This window comes from Amblyomma americanum, chromosome 3 (genome assembly GCF_052857255.1).
Source record: "Amblyomma americanum isolate KBUSLIRL-KWMA chromosome 3, ASM5285725v1, whole genome shotgun sequence".
In the NCBI taxonomy this organism is placed as follows: Eukaryota; Metazoa; Arthropoda; class Arachnida; order Ixodida; family Ixodidae; genus Amblyomma; species Amblyomma americanum.
The window spans coordinates 181993802-182011536 of NC_135499.1; the positions used below are offsets into that span (position 1 = coordinate 181993802).

The 17735-nt window shown below is 47.0% G+C and overlaps 1 protein-coding gene across 1 annotated transcript in view; it reads right to left on the minus strand.

Annotated features, from left to right (window-relative positions):
* Positions 1-7427: 7427 nt before the first annotated feature.
* RhoGEF64C (Rho guanine nucleotide exchange factor at 64C) overlaps positions 7428-17735 on the minus strand; it is a 124774-nt gene continuing 114466 nt past the window's right edge. The window contains 5 exon segments of the mRNA XM_077659071.1: positions 7428-7742; positions 10562-10663; positions 12033-12308; positions 13937-14047; positions 14214-14328. Coding sequence (XP_077515197.1) covers positions 7614-7742; positions 10562-10663; positions 12033-12308; positions 13937-14047; positions 14214-14328 — 733 coding nt within the window. The 3' untranslated portion in view covers positions 7428-7613.

Below are 17735 nucleotides of genomic sequence, written 5' to 3' on the forward strand. Positions count from 1 at the left end.
AACTGCGTTAAGCAGAAGCACAAGATCTTTCACAGGTTTTTTAATAAGTACTGTTTATGTTTTGTTCTTTTTCAAAAGCAAGCTTTACGTTGTCATTGACATCAACAGTATTTTCTAAACTGTTGACCTAGGTTGTACTTATGTAACAAAAAGAAAGTCTGAAAAGGCAAAGTGTTTTAATGACGTTAATGTTAAGAAACAACTAAGGCCTTGACCAGTGCTGGAGTGATGATGTCTTGTTCCAAGTAGTGTGATGCTATTCACGTTTTATATTTTTGTGCTCAGAAAAAAATTACCAATGTGACGATGAAACGGGAGTGAACTGTACGTTTTTAATCAGTTTGTTTAATTTCTTGTTCTATTAACCGACAAATTGCTAGCAAAACAATGCTGATGGATTGATCTGGCAATCACAGTTGCATTTGTGCTGCAAAATTGTGATGGTGTGCTGATGCAGCTTGACATTTTTTCTGCTGTGAATGGTTTGAAGGGACTCTAAGGACAGATTGGAGTCGACCTCCTTAGGTAGGCTACTCATTCTACTCTCATTCTCACCGAAAACGTAGCTTTTATAAGCTAGAAGAGGCCAAAAAAAAACGAAATACAGGTGTTGCCATCACCGGCTGATTTTGCAAGTAAGCTGCATTTGTCGATACTGATTTTTGGGCACGAATACCAGAGGCTGTAGCCGCCATTTACTTCAAAACGTAGGCAATCGGTGCTTCCCGGTGTAGGTGTCACGAGTCTGAATCAGGTGGTGAGGAAATGTTTAAATTAAACTTTCTTAGCCATAAATGCCTCTTTTGCTGCCGGACAAGCATTAACATACCCACAAAGGGCCAGAGAATCAATTTTTTTTACAACAGCAATTTGATGGAGTTGTTCTCAGTGTGCCTTTAACTCTTTCAGATGGGTGTTAAAAACCTGATGACTTTGTCGGGTGCATTTTCGTTTGTTTTCTCGTTTGTTTCTCTGAAAGCACTAGTTACTTTTCTTTCTTGTATTGCAAAAGTCACAAGCAGTGATGTTAATACTGTGCCAGGTTTGGTAAGATGTTCGCGTTTGGCATATTATTAGCATTGAATGCGTTAAGTTTCTGCTCAGTATTCGGCATGTGGTGCTGTAGGCGTGTCATAGCTGTGCCCTACAGACTGGGAGGTTGTTTTCAGCTCAAAGCTTGGAACTTGCTGTAGGAGAAAGTAGCTTTAATTTTTTCCTGGTGGAAAAATACTTGTTTGGCGATTAATTTGGGCATTCTAGTAACAAGATGTTCTGCTGTTTTATGCTGAAGGTAAGATGTGCTTGTGACGAAAGTTTCTTGTAGTTCAGTGTAGTTCATGTAAACTGGTAGGCCTGTTCCAATTACCTAATCTTAAGCTACCTAGTTTAGCTGTTTGAGGTTAGCCTTTTCTTTTTGCTAACTTTGTGGTAGCCTACTTGGGCCCTTTTCTGTGGTTGCTAGTCACTCTTGGGTAGATATTGCATTATGTGGAGCAGTTCCTTTTTAAAGTTGGTGCCTTCCTGTTTGGCATTGGTATAGTGGGCACTGTTTTGTAAGTTGAAACATTGTTACTTGTGTGGTGTATTGCCATGGAACACAACACATCGCTGTTGAAATTGTTCTCAATGGGGCAATTTGTTTGTCTGAGACAAACTGCAGTAACTATTCTCACCGTGGAGGTGTTTATAAAAAGTCTGGCCTGCAGCCGATACAGGAGTTAACTCACGAATTTGCTCATCTGTACCGAAAGTTGGTGCACGCAGACTTTTAGAATTCTACTGTCACTTGTTGCAAAGTTACATCCTTGCTTTGCAAGTGATTAGAATTGTTGTAACTTGTGCATAGCTAAAGTTTTCCACATTCGTGCTACAGGTAACACGGTGCATTGCAGGCTGACATTTTCGTGCTATTTTTTTCTTTTCTGATGATGGCAGTACTTCTGTGAAAGTCAAGTTCAGGAATGAAAATAATCATTTATTTGCACACGGATGTGCAAAAATATAGTTCTAGGTTTTGGTTTTATGGGGCTTAACATCCCAAAGTAACTTTTGCTATGAGGGACACCGTAGTGGAGGGCTCCGGATAATTTTGGACACCTGGGGTTCTTTAACGTGCTCTAACATCACATGGTACACGGGCCTCTAGCATTTTGCCTCCATCAAAATGGGACTGCCATGGCAGGGATCGAACCCAGGTCTTTTGGGTCAGCAATACTTCCCTTTATTCATTGATGGAAGGAGTAGTGGCACTGCTGTAGGTTTCCTTTTCTTGCAGTCTCTGCTTGCGGCTAAAAGAAAGTCATATGTAGACTTTTGCACCTATGAACTGTGGTGATGTGGGATACTTTCTGCTGATTTTTCTGTGAAGCATAGGCACGCGCGGGGGAAGCAATGGGGGCAGTAACCCTCCTAATCGACATGGTGGCAGAGGAGTGCAAGTTTTGTTTGTATTGTTCCCTGCTACCCAGAAGACTATGGTACTTTGTCCCCCCCCCCCTTACCTCTTATGCAGAACTGTGCATGCTTGTGCTGTGAAGTGTTGCAAAGATTTTATTGACTGAAAGGAACAGATTTTACTGTAATGTTGCCAAGAAATGTCAGGTTTATTGTTGAGGAGAGGAAATTTTAGTCCTGAAGGGTTTTGCTTTACACAGTTGCACATTTCATATATTGGTTAGTGGCATTCTAGTATTGCATTACTTATTGATTTTTTTTAGCTTTTTTGATGAAGGCATTCTGATTTTGCAGCATTATGTTGCAGCTATGATATTTGATTACCCTATAAAAGGTGATCCGTTTTAGCATTTAGACTTCAACAGATGGTGAGCGTGCTTATCATGGCCAGCTAATTCTGGTAAACTAACTTCTGTGACTTGAAATGACATATATGTGCTACTGTTACTGACTTGCGTGCATTCAGTCATTGCCCACATTTTTTTTTCTCTTAGCTTTCTGTATGAGCTGAAGAGGTGACTTGTGCCATGCATACATTGCTGTAGTGTCTGGTAGCATTCTTCCTTCTAGATGTTGGCCCAAATGCATTGTCATCATGTGGTGTGTAATGTGAATGGTGCCATGACACTGCTAATATTCACACTTGGAACTTTTGTACACCCTTGTGTACAATCCTTTTCTGACACAGGGGACGACAAATGCTGTACTTTGTGGCTGTCCACCTAGAAGTTTGCACCTAATAGGAAGGTTTCAGTTGTAAAAAAAAATTATGAAAATACAGTAAAACCTCGTTGATACGTTTTATTTTTTAACTGCGGGAAAAACGTATTATCCGGGAAAACATATGATCCAAACCGCCTGATTTTGAGAAATGTAACGTTTGAATGGGGTAAAAAGATTGACAACTCCACTATATAAAAATGTCGATTGGCATTTCTCGGCATAAGAGCTGAACAGATCCCATTCCAGTGTTCGCTGAATTCAGTCCGCGTTCGCGCTGTCTTTAGCGCGGAAGGAAATTCGTAACGCGTACGGTCCGTCGACGGCAGCGACGAAAGTAACCAAAATCTCTTCCTCGTCATTTTTCGGATGCCTCGCCCCTTTACTTCCAAGTATTGTGGAAAAGCCACCGCGGCGGCTGATTGTAGCAGGGTTTCTGCTTTTTAAGCCGCGTTTCCCAGACCCGGCCCGTTCGTATATATGCGCATCGCTGTAGCTCGTAAGAAGCTTCGCCTCCTTTCCCTTATGCACCGCGAAGAAACCTCAGCGTTTCTCCTCTTCATACCGCGTCCCCGCAGAAACGGCCGTCGAGAATGCTAGCGCGCCGTTTTTATATTTTGCCCTTGATAATGCTTCACCTCGTGGCATCGAGGTACTGCAGAGAAGCCGCCACAACGGGTGACTGCCGCAAAAACCATGTTGCGTGCCCTCTCGTTCGGCCCACTTTTATGTTTGCAGATGTGCGGTTGCTCAATAAACGTATTATACGACCGCAATTTGTCGAAATTCTAAACGTAATAACCGGGAAATCGTGTTTTCCGGGAACGTATTAACCGGGAAAAGATATAGTGTAACTCTATGGGGCTTTTTTTAATGTCCGCGATGTTGAGCGTACGAACCGGGAAATCGTATGAACCGGGGACGTATCAATGAGGTTTTACTGTACTGAAATTTTGTATCCATTCACAGAATTCAGGACCACGTATGTCAAATGACACATTCCTTCAGATGAAAAAAAAAAAAAGAAAGTGCTTGAATTTAGCAAAGTAAGAAATGGTCATGTGCCTAAGAAGGAACTTGAATTGGGTTATGGAAAACTTTATCTCTTGTTGTCTTAAGTGGGCAGATTGAGTCTTTTTCCTTACTTCTGTTGGGTGCAGGCTCCACTGATGCAGCCACAAAGACGAACCTAGCTTTCAACTTATAATCTTTTTGTAAGTAACAACTGACACTGGGGGGGCTTTGGTGCCCATAATGCACTACTTGTGCAGGTTGTGCCGAGAATAGAATGGTACTGCTCTACTCATAACATGCATTGTGCCATTGGATCGAAAGAAAATAAGTCTAATGCAGTTTTCTTCAAAATGTTGCTGTCATGTTTGTGTGCATAACGAATATCACCACTTGGGCAGAGGTCAAGGTTTTAGCCAGGGCAGCAGTACTAGCTTCACAAAAGCACCTTAAACTGTATTTTTTTGTACAAATCTGCAGCAGAGCATGTGCGTTGCAGTGCTCCCTTCGGTTTTGTTACAATGACATTGAGTACACTTGTCAACTGGGGAACAGGTGGAGGTTCTGTAAAGTTGGATGGCTTTTAGAGCTTGGAAGTTTTGGTTGCCATAGGGTATCCTGTCCATCTATAATATCATGTGTCATAGTAATTGAAAAATCTAGGAAAGCGCTATGTTTGGTTTATCTCGGGTGCACTTGCAATGTTGTCGCCCATATGCTCAGACACAGATGTAGAGCCAAGCCACCGCGTTCCAGGCATGATACAGGCTGCTTCTGCTTGCTGGGTGGAAGCTAGCCAGCCTGCCCCAGTTTGTGCTAAACTACGCTGCTGCTGTTTTCGGGTAGCCTGTCATGTTATACTCGGGAGAAAGCACTGCTCGTACATCAGTTTGAACGATCATGGCTAAAGCAGTTGTAAAGATGCAAACTGGCAGCAAGGCTAGTAGATGTTTGAACTCGGAGAAGAAAAAAGCCCATTGATTAAGGAGACAAAAGTAACATGCCTTGAATGTCTATAGCACTAAGTAGCAATGTGAGAGACACTCTTCACTTACTTTTTTTTTCCTTAAGTGACATACGTTCCCTTAGCAGAGCCTGTTCAATTCCGGCTGAATAGTATGACTAGCTGAAGTTCACCTAACTCCTGATTAGCTGGCATTAACAGGTTTCCAGACATCTTAACATGTTTTGCTTTGTAACGGGGCAGATTAGCAGTGTAAAGAGCCAGGAAGAGCACTATATGGAAATGGAGCCACTGCATGCCCTGCTACTGCAGGTTTCAACGCACCTTCACAAGCAAGGTGTTGTATCAAGTTGTGTGTACTGAAGGGACCGTATTTTTGTACTACTACACAGTGTCGTTTTGCAGAGTAGTTTTTTTTGTATGGAGTGGCATATTAAGCCTGACTGATAAAACCACCCACCTTACAGGGTCAGTGGATAGGCCACCTTGGAGTATCCACCGCTGCGTCTCTTTAGAGCGCTAACGAAGCCCAAAAACAAGATGTGTGGCTTGAGCAAGTTTTGCTGGATCAAAGCAGCTCAAGCCTTTTTTAATTTCATGGAGGCCTTTAGACCTACATGATTCTACTGCACCCTAAATATTTTACATGTCTTTTGGCAGAGTCTTGGTGTTTAGATAATGTGCCAGTGGGGAAAAGCATATGATTGCCAAGCATGAGCGTGTGCACCCTTTTCACAGGACACACTGTTGCGTTGCTAGCTGAAGCATATTCTTTCTCTAGTCCTTTGGTTTTACAAACTGTCTTTGAATGCATGTATGTGTGCATGTGTGTTTACTGTGTGAGTGTGCAGCGCTCTTGACTAATTTTTGACCTGCATAAGCACTTGGGTATAAATCCTTGTAGAATCTGTCTTAGCTGAGCTAAGCTACTCTCATCATGCCAAGTCATATATTCTATGTCCCTGTTTTTGACTACAGCATGTTGCTGAGCATTATATATATATATATATATATATATATATATATATATATATATATATATATATATATATATATATATATATATATATATATATATATATATATATATATATATATATTGTTGTCTTCTCGGTGCTTTCTTTTTACCTCTGCACACTTGTTTTGGACTGTCTGCTGCCTTTTGTGCAAATCAACTTTAGGAGCCAATTGTGGAAGTTGGCACATTTTGTACTGCTGTTTGACCTCTAGGTTGGTTAATGGTGCCTCAAAGAAGCAGTTGTTTAAGGGTTTGTATGCATGAACCTGTGTCTTACACTGCACAATAAATGACTATATCACGTGAACGTTGCCATATTGCTTCATTTTTGTACAGAAGTAAACATTATGTTCATGTGCTGTTAGGCAACTACATATGCAGAACTGTAGGCATGGAAGAGGAACCAAGGTCTTTCTACCCTTTTAAAGTGGACTTCAAAAGATAGTAAACGAAGCAGAGGGCAGCAATGTCAGGTGGGCTGATGAGGTTGCAAGGCTCACGGGGATAGGGTGGCCACAGCTGGTGCTGGACAGAATTAATTGGAGGTCAGTGCCTTTAGATGTGGCAAGGGTGGCAATGATGTCACTTTGGTAGGTAATGTCTGCTTGTGGGGTAGTATTTGCTCTGTATGCGAATGGCAAGTTGGTTCAGAATTTACAACTTAGGCAGTGTCGGAAAAAAGGTGTGTTTATCATTAGTATTTATTTTCTAAGCGCTACAACATATTTAGCTTACATAAAGTCGTATCTGAAAGTATCTTACATTGCAGAAGAAAGAATAATAATGCATCTGAAAAAAGTTCACAGTAGCACATCTCTAAGCATAATTTCTGAGTGGATAGTTACCTGTGGTCCACAACTCTTGGTAAAATTTATTCTGCATATTGTATGCAATATAAATCTGACATGGTCTAGGACTTAGTTGCTGTAGCAAGACTCGATGTCCATGCTGGCTGCTGCCCACTGACTTCAAGCCATTGCCTCTTGCATCAATAAAGTTGTACCTAAAAAAAAAGGCAGGCAGTGTGGAGGCTGCAATACGAGAAGTGTACAAGTGGCTCACACACACACTGCACAATGTGTGAAGCTCATGGGCTACTTGTGAGGATTGTACATCAGACATACACTGTGGATTTGCTAGAATATGCTATTACAGCTATACATAAGAGGGCTTGGGGCTCAAAGAACTTGCACTTGCAGACCTTTCGAAGCACTACACATCAGCCAGTGCTGTTTGGGGGAAGTTTGTGCACAGTTTGACAAGCAACTCTGTACGTTGGCGTCCCTTTCGTGCTTCGAGCTGTTGCGAACATTATCACACACAGGCTCCCACATCACACTGAGGAGCCCAGCACACACTTTCTCATCCTTGCACGGATATGAACAAGAGCCTCGCAGTCCAGTACGGCAGGAAACTAGCAGCATGCTGCCCACAGCAGGAACTGCCTCAGTAGCGGTCCATTCCATTGATCATGATGTTGGCCATGCCATTGCGCCTCCTGCGCCATGAGCCAAGGTCTTTGGCGTGGTACCGGAGCTGCTTTAGCCACTCGCGGGTCTCCATGCTGTTCTCGGCCTGCATTGGAGAACCACTGCTGTAGTCGGCTGAGCCTACCTTATACCATTTGTGTCCTGTTGTGACATCGCGGCAAATATCGGATTTCATGGGAAAGCTGGTGGTGTGTTGCTTCTGGAACAGATGAGCCAGGCACATACTTACGGTGAGGGGGAGGTCATAGCCTGGCTGGTGTGTAGCACCATGCTGTGTTCTCTTGTCGCGGCTAACGTGGTATATGCTTGGAGGTCATGCACTGTATTTCATGGCTGTGCCTTAGCATATAAACTTATGACAGCATGCTTTTCTCTCAGTAAATTACAGTGACTTTTATTGTTTAATTTTCCTTGATTATCTTTTAAAGTGTTTTCAAGAAATCGCATAACAGCCGCCGCTGCTATGCTTGAGCTATGAATATCGCCATTATCATTTTTCGTAGCATTTTAATGGTCTCAGCAGTAGTTCAATAAAACCTATGCATCTCGGTTAATGTCGCATTCATAACCGCCATTACATGCCGCCTATGCAATGAAGCACGCATTTTGACTAGTGTTGCATGGTCGCTGTGCTGTCTATTCCGAGTCCCTGATATCTGGGTTTGCGGGTTCCTTCTACTGTAAGAAAGCTAGGCCGCCATATGGAAAAAAGTTAGGTTTTAAATTATTCTCGTTTGTTTCTCAGCGTCACATCTTTGTATTTATTTGTTTGGGCAAGGAACTTTCCATTGCTGCAAAATAAATTCAGTTCATAAAAATCAGTAGACCGTCTCCTTAAGAGCGAATTTGAAAAGAAAATTAAAATCGCACTGCTGACGCAGAGATTCCGCATCACACTTTATGATTGCCTGTCAATTTCTTTTTACTAAAACAATTGAGAATTGCCGGGGTAACATCCTGAAGTGACACAGGAGCTCTGAGGGGTGCCGGAGAGTGGCCGAGGGCTTTAGGTTAATTTAGAGCACCTGTGATATTGAAAGGGACAGTCTGCTACCTTTATCGACAATTCATTTTTTTTTTTGCAGCAATGGAAAGCTCCTTGCTCATATAAAATGATTACTCAGCTGAGGCGCTAAGAAACATAGCAGAACAATTTGGAACTTAATTTTTTCCATATGGCAGTATCCAAGGTATGGCAATACTTTTATACTTGTCGGCGACGGTAGGCTATTCCTTTAATATTCGTTTTTTAGTTGCATTTTTCCGATTTCACGCACCACTAAGGGTGCTATTGCAGCTCACCTCTGCTGCCTTCCCTCTCACACTCCTTCGTTTGCTCCAACAGCAGCGCTCTGAGGCTGATGCTATTTCCTCTCGCTCCTGCTAGAGGCTGCAATTGCACTCCCTTTAGGGGCGCTATTGCTTGCTCCTCTCTCTTTCCCTCTCATTCCTTTACCCCACTACAGTGTGTGCTGTGCATGTGAAGTGCCCTTTGCGAGTCAGTTGTGTGCACGCCCCCACGTGGAGTGTCCGCACTTCGCATATGTTTCTCGTCCTGATTAGTCCTGACCCATTTTCTCTGCTATTCTTTTAATCCCCTACCCGCGCAGCGCACTGAAAGCGACCGCCTCTTGGACAGTGGTGGGCACTGAGCAACTTTCCTCCCCAATTTCACTGAATAATAATCACTTCTCTCCCTCAGTGCCGGCTACGCGAGCTATTGTAGTGCGCTTCCTCTCCAATTTCCTCTCATTCCTTTGCTCATCCTGACGGTGGCGGCGAAGCAAGTGCTTGTTCTCGCTCCAGTTAAAACCGCTATAACAGCGCGTCTCTTCTCCCTTTTGTACTCATTCGCTCCGCCCACACAAGCCACCGGTCACGGCGCTATTGCTGCAGGTCTCCTCTGCTCCATTTCCCTCTCGCACTCCTCCGCTCCAACGGCGGTGACTGTGACGCGTGCTAGTTTTTTGCGCTTCCACTAAAGGCGCTATTACATGCTCCCTCTTGCACTCCTTCACTAGCTTCCATGGCGGCGGCTTCGACGCAAGCGCTAGTTTCTCTTGCTCCCACTAGGGGTGCTGTCACAACTTTCCTCACTCCTTTGATGTACTCGCACATCCCTCCATCACAACGCCCACAAGAACAAATTTTGAGGAAGCGTGGGCCATACTGCTAGAGCAGTAAACCTGCAGCCTTCTTTTCGGAGCCCTTTGATGTATATATGCGAAAGCATTTCTGCCTTGTGCTTGAAAGAATCTGCGTCTACTTTCTTCGTACATGCACGCAACCGGAAAGTGAATGGGCTTGTGTGGGCTTGTGAGTGCTGAAGTATGGGCATATGATTAACTGCAAGCACCGTGTAAGCCACAGGCATTTTTCACATTGAGCTGTATTCCCCCTCAAATGCCGGGCAGGCTCCACTGTAGCTGGCAGTCGCTTTCGGGCACTGTAAGGGCAGCACCAATATGGATACCTCTGTACTGATTATTCATACAGAAAATGAGTCTGTGACATCGCTTGGAAAGCAGCCTTTTCTTATGCTGGCCTTATCGCCGCAGTTAGCAGTCATTTCATCCCTGATGCAGTAAGTATGCCTTCATCTTGCGGCGCACTTGTTACTGAGCTAGAAACTGAGCCACACACAAACAGATGAGAAATCGGGAAAGTTGGTTCACTTTAGAAGCTACTAATTAAAACGGTGTGCAAACCGCATCGATGGTAGCCAGAAATTCTGCCTTGCGAACAGCACCTGCCACGGTTTTCTATTGTATACTACGGTTTCTGCAGATGGTGGGGAGTCCTCAGGAAGATATATTTAAAGCCCCTCGTCGATAAGATAGACTGTCATCTCTCGCCAATTAACAGCTCACAATCCCACAGTTATAGGCACAAACTCGAGCATACCTTGAAAAGAAACCCTTCCTTCGAGGTGTACTCCTGTATCTCAAAGCAGTCCTTCAACTCAGGATCACAGCTGATGATGCAGCTGCCCAGTGATAACGGTTCCTGTAGCACAGAAAATATACAACCATGTGAGCTACTGTAGACACTTGCATAGAGTTGCATTTTCATTACACTGAAGTCCAGTAGTGGTTTATGTAGTGCCTAACAGCATGCTATGCGACAATTAACTCACCACGCAGTTAAACCTTAATGCATTCCATAAATTTTCTTGCACTAATTTTCAGTTTTGCACGCATGCGAGCGTTAGCTGTTTTTGGTAAGTCTAGATAACGCGTTACTCCTCCCTAGCGAAAATTATATACAAGTATGTATTGCTCTAATGCATTCCTATATTTGCTGTATAGGTCTCGTACTAGTCTGATTGGGTTTGAAGCAGTCTAAGAGGAAGCGACGTGTATAACCTGAAACAACATCATTAACTTCTTTGACCTTGGCAATTAATGCAGTTATTAATTAATAGGGCATCACAGGCAAACCTGCTCAGTTTTGCCACAGTGCATAACAAATATCCAATAATATTTATTTACATAGTTTTATAGATACACAGCTCATCAACAGAATATGTGGCTACGCTGTTCAAAAGGGCTGCCTATTTAAACACTGTATTCGTGGAGGCTTTCTACTCTGCATGTCCTTGTGATGTGTCTGTTCCCAAATAACATTAGAGTGCACATGCTTCAAATGATGGCCTCTGTCTCAGTGTTGTCTGCGAATGCTAATTCCCAGCATAAGGAAATTCATGCTATCAGGCTTTCTATATGATGAATTTCTTAGACTGATTTCCTGTTAAGTAAATAGGCTCTTCTGCTATTATCACTTTTGCTAGAGTTGAAATTTCATAGACACACAAACAGACTACAACTGGCAGCATGTCTGGGGTGGTTATTGTTTCCACTCAAGGTTATGACTCTAGCAAAATGTTTAGAAGCAGAACTAAGAGCCAGAGCCTAATAGCCTACCAACAGCTAATAGGCAATAAAAATGAATCAAATATAAAATCTTTAGGCTATCCCTGATGCTAGGAAGTAGCATTCGCAGGGACGACACTGTGACAGAGGCCATCATTTGAAGCATGCATACCCTAATGTCATTTGGAAACGCACCGACATAAGGACATGCAGAGCGGAAAACCTCTGCAATCACTGTACATATGCCTTTGAAAGATTAACAGCAAGGAACGACAGTTGGGGGGGGCGGGTCGCTTCTTCTCGGCCCTGCCTGGAAGGTCCAGAAAAGTTGAGGCCACCATGTTGATATTTGCTCTATAGCATATAGTTCAAGCTCTACAACAAGCAGAAGTGCAAGGTCTCGTCCGCTGGCGTGGTGGCACTGTCCTCATCCGCAGCCATTGCGCTAGCGTGGCTCCCAAGTTTCAATATGATGCTAAAAGAAGATGCCGAGCATTACGCACCCTGGGCAGAACGAACTTCCCGGCCTTCTCCTTGGCGAGCAGCAGGGCGCCGTCACGGATGCCTGTGTTGCGCGGGAAGAGGAGCGAGTTGTCGTGCGCCAGGTCGGGCCGGTAGTTGGAGTTTGGCCTGCCCAGCACGGCGAGCAGCCCGTGCAGGGCGGCGAAGCGCACGCCCCGGCCGCTGCTGCTGCTGGCCGGCTGCTCGGCCACCAGTAGTTTGCCCGCCAGCACGAACCGCGTCTCATCCCGGTTCCACTTGAGCAGGTCGAGTGCCATCTGCGAACCGCCATGCCACCGATGCTCTCATATAGTGCCAATGTATTGCCCGTCTACCAGCGCTAAATTAACGGGGAACCGACTTACTATTTGTCGTTGGTATTTCTACCGGCTGTTTCACTCAAGACTATTAGTAATAATAAAAAAAATGGCCTTTTGAGTTAGAAGGATATTTTCTTCAGCATAAAGTTGTCACTGGTGGTGGACATTTAAAAAAAACATACCTAACAAGCTGGTTAACTGAAAATCCGATAGTCAACTGTGTGTCTTACAACTGTGTGCCTTATTGCAGTTAGAGTGTGTAGCTCACCGTTAGTAATAGCCGTATCAATTTTCATATTTTCGAAAGAGTGATTCTCGGCGTAGCAGCGCAAGGATATCTAGCTCTCGGAGCGCGGGAAACTGACAGCTAGCTTGCTGAAACATCACTTTGCGGCATGCCTGTCACGTGCTCGTTTTCGTGGCGTCCGGGCGAGAGCAGCGAGATAGTTGCTTGGCGCTCAGTTTCGCAGGGCTTACAGCTACACGTAGAGTTTACCAGTATGCGGGTGTATTCCACTGGGCATTGGTGACAGCGGCGCATGCTTTGGCTGCGATTTTACGACCTCGGAAACAATACGTGATAGCCTTAATTGGCTGCTGCACTCATGCAAAACAGACCTCCATGGAGCAAATTTTTATACAGGTATGCATTATACGTCTCCATGCCAACATTTTGCATCTGTGTCCGGGCTCGCGTGACGTCATGGTCACGCAACTTCTCGAGCCTTCTGCGTTCGTCCATACCGCTCCTGATAAAATAAACCAGAATGCAACTTCGCCTTTGAGCGGGGTTCGAGCACACGCTACTCACTGGCAAAATTGTGGCCGTGCTTGACCGACACCCTAAACCACTCAGGCGTGAATCAAGGCTAGGACCATTATTTCTAAGTGGTGTTTTGTCCCGGATAGCCTAATAACAATCGCAAGACCAGATTCCTGGACGAGACTAAACATAATAATTTCTGCACACACAAACTATACCCAGTCGGAAAAAAAACAGAATCATGCCTACAACACACAAAATTTTTTTGTCGTAACGACAGATTTTTCTGCAGTACTAGTTTTTCTATATGTACTACAGTATATTCTGTCGTTTTGTCATTGCAACAAAGCACAGCACAATACAACAGAATATACTGCTGTTACTACAAGAATCTCTTATAACGACAGAAAACTTTCTGTCATGTTAGGTCTCGCGTGATCACTCGATAGGTACCTGCACAGTGCACAGAGGCCTTTGAGTGACGTCATCACTTGGTGTGCTGAAGAGCAGCCTTTGAAGTGCGAGTGTTGACTTCATCCTTACTTTGCGCGTTCATGTGTTTGTGTGTTTGGGTTCATAATATATGAACATCACACATGCATACTTGCAGAAGTTTATCCTAGACGCAGCACGGGTCGTATCGCAATTTTTTTTTTCGCTTTCATGACATGCAGGTAGGGGTTGCACACTTTCAGTCCCCTTGTAGCAATCCATGCATTTGTGCTTTGAAGCCAGGTTATACTATTGAAGATAGTCGTATTGTATCAGAACTGTCGAAAGCTGGTGCAGAAGCTAGCCGTTACAGTCGGGCGTGGGTTCTCACCTTTCTCAGTTTGATGCTTCCAACACCGACGTTGTTCTGTGCTCGCCTGGGGTTGACGGAGATGCTGGAGATGCGCCGCCAGATTTTGGTCGGGTTGCCCTCGCGTGTCAGCTGCAAGTGGAAGAAGCAAACACCACGTGATGCCACTGAAGTTGCTATATTACTGTTATGCATCTCCTGCCCGCAGTTTAGTTTCCACTAGCGACAGCTCTTGCTGACCAGTCTACGGATTGCAACAACTTGAGCGACTGCATAGGTGCTATGTCGTGTTTCTCACCTGGTTTATTCTCTCCAGGTGCAGTTGGACACGAAGTTGGGCATCTCTCAGAGACTCCCTGTCCTGATGGGAGTACGGCGTCACCTTGTACAGCCGGCTCAGCAGCAGCGGATACCTGCGCATTTTTAGTTAAGCACTTTAGGATTTATGGACATATAGTTCCTCGCCAGTTTTGATTCCATGTTCCCCTAGCGTATCGCCTGGAAGTTCGGCTCTCTCCTTTGCACACAGGTGTGAAGGAAGGGAGAAGGAAGCTATTTTGAGGGAGTGCGCGCTCTTGGTGTCAAGAAGTGTTGCCACGGTGATTATTGAGAGATTCGGCGAAATGCGAATGTTGCGCTAACGGCCATGGTTGGGCCGTGCAGCGGTGGAGGACGCGCATCGCACACAAAGATAGCGGACTGTGCAGCAGGCGGAAGGTGTGTATGTAGCCAGAGCGGTCCATTGAAGGCGAAGAATACATACAGCTAGACTACAGCTAATGGGTCTAGAAATTAGATTCGAATGTTAGATGAAGCCACTCCATGACCACGTGGCTGCCATCACGCTACTTCCGGCCCTGCACAGCCGGAAGCAGCTCGGAAGAACTTTTTGTACTCTAAATGCTCCTGCAATTTCTGGATGCAAGAAGTCGGCAGAGCTGTGCCATACTTTTTCTTGGTATGCGTCACCGTTATTGTCGTCATGAACTGTCGTGTGTGATAACAAGCCATTTTGACTGACGAATGTGGCCCTACATACTGCCACGTGCCTAACGCGCCACGCGGCTCCACGCTTAGTCGAAACGACGACGAAGCGGTGGTTGGCTCTCGAGGCGCTCTGGCTCTGTGACCTAGACCCTGGCTCTCTGATTAAAAGCTCTGTCTTGGGTTCTCCCTGACGCCTACCTGCACGGCTCCCCAGGTCGTCACACTGGTGGAGGTGCGACCGATGCTCCCTTCTGCGGAAGACGACGCGCCCGCCTCTTGTGACCACCCCTGTCCAGCGTGCGAGCCGGAGGATGCGAGGCCTGTCCCCCGAGGTCTTCTCTCGTGGCGGCCCACCCTCGACTTTCAGTCCGTTCATGGCGACGCCACTGCCCGCCGTGACTATGATTGTACCTTCGGCCAGCCCCACCTATTGACCCTTCAGATCCCACGAACACCTAAGCCCTTTCACGGTGGCCAGTTCGAGGATGCCGAGGACTGGTTGGACCACTATGAACGAGTTGCGACCTTCAGCTGCTGGGACGACGCGACCAAGATGCGTAACCTGTATTTCAGCCTTGAAGACTCTGCCCGCACGTGGTTCGAGAACCGTGAGGCTACATCGTCTACGTAGCCGGACTTCCGACGTCAGCTCCTGACCACGTACGCCAACAGCGACCGCCGGGAGAGCGTGGAGCGTGCACTGACCTCTCGAATTCAACTTCCAAATGAAGGTGTTGCAATGTACGTAGAGGATGTGACACGTCTTTGCCATCGCGCCAATCCGGCCATAAGTGAAGAAAAAAAGCTGCGGGACGCGCGGCGTAAAAGACCAGCTCTTTTCCGGCCTCGTACGGAACCCGCCCAACACCGTCGCGGAGTTTCTGGCCGACGCCGTGCACATGGAGCAATTGCTGCAGCATAAGTCTAATCAGTACGCCCGGCAACTGCGTCCAGTGCCGACGCTGTCCACCTTGGACTGGTTCGACCCCGATCCCGGGATGAATCCGAGCTCCCTTCGCAAGCTCATCCGTTCCGTGGTCCGCGAGGAGCTGCAGCACCTTCAAGGAACATTTGCCCCTCGCATCGATTCCGTTACCAGCGTCATCCGCGAGGAAGTTCAGCAGGCGCTCAGGGCACAAGCCGCTGCGGTCGTGCTGGCGCCGCAACCGGCCCCATCCGTTCCCGCGCCGTACCCGGCCCGTGTTCAGCCATTCACGTACGCGGACGCCGTGCGCCGCCCAGCCCGATTTCCTGGGCCTTCGCCTTACACCCCTCCAGTGATCGCTGTGCACGCTGCTCAACCGCTTCCTTGCTGGGCTGATCGGCGCCAGGCACCGCGGAAGACTGATCTCTGGCGCACTCCGGATCAACGCCCGCTCTGCTACCACTGTGGTGAAGCCGGCCATCCCTACCGGCCGTGCCCATATCGCGAAATGGGTCTGCGCGGATTTTCTCTGGACAGTCCCCGTCCACGACCTGGAGAGCACCCTCAGGACATCGGCGAGTATGTCGCCCGCCAGCGTAGTTCCCTGCCTCCTTCCCGCCGCGAGTCGCGCTCGCCTTCTCCACGCCGGTCTTCGCCTTCTGAGTCCCGTTATGCCTCAGCACAGCGTGGTTCCTCGAGCCCTCATCGGGAAAACTAGCGCCGGCGACCTTTGGAGGCGAGGCCGCCGAACGCCGATCCGCCGCAAAGCTTGCACCGCCGCACCAACCGACTCGCCCCGATGTCGAACGTCTCATCGCCGCACAGTTTTCCCCGACACGCCACCCGAATCGTCCCGACGCCGCAACCCCAGTCGCCGACCAGCTTCCGCCGCCGCCCCGATTGAGTCACTCCCAACAGCCATCGACAGGCCGCGCTGAAGGCAGGATCTGCTTGGACATCCCTGTTCTCGTCGACACTAAGGAGGTCAGCGCGTTGGTCGATACGGGCGCAGATTACTTGATCCTTAGCGGACGGCTTGCAACTGCCCTGAAAGATGTGACACCGTGGGAAGGCTCCGATGTACATACGTACGGCCGGCGGACAGGTTGTCGCACCGCTCGATGTGTGTGCGGCCCGGGTTACGGTTCGAGGCTGCACCTTCGTCGCCACTTTTCTTGTTCTGCGCGAATGTTCTCGCGATGCTATCCTTGGAATCGACTTTCTTAGCGAGCACGGTGCTATAATAGACCTCCCGAATCGCTTGGTGACGTTTTCTACCAAAATGGCCACAGCAAAGCCGGAGCACCAGGGTTCTCGGTCCGCCCTGCGAGTCGCCGACGATAACTTTACGGTGCCCCCACATGCCAGCATTCTCGCTAGAGTTACCTGTGAAGAGCCACATCGGGGACTCCGGGTTGCCGAGCCTAATGTCTCTCTCGTACTCACTAAGGGGATCGCGGTGGCACGAGGCCTTGACTACCTTCATGACGGTTGGACAGAGGTCCTTGATACCAACTTTTGCAATGAGCATCGACATCTATTCCGTGGCACAGCCATCGCTTACGTCGACCATGTTCAGGAAGTGGCCGAATGCTTTGCTCGCGAGGAGGGCACACCTGGAGGTGACGCAGAAGCGCTCGACGACGTCAACATAAATCCGGGCCTTTCATTCGCTGAAGAGGGGCAACTCCAGGACCTCTTGCGGGAGTTTCGTGCGTGTTTCACGTCGTCGTCTAAGGTGCGACAAACGTCGATAGAACACCGCATCATCACGCACGAAGCAGCTCGACCCATCCATCAGTAGCCCTATCGTGTGTCCCCTCGGGAGCGAGATGCTATACATTCACAGGTCAAAGAGATGTTCACGGACGGCGTCATCCAACCGTCAAGCAGCCCGTGGTCGTCTCC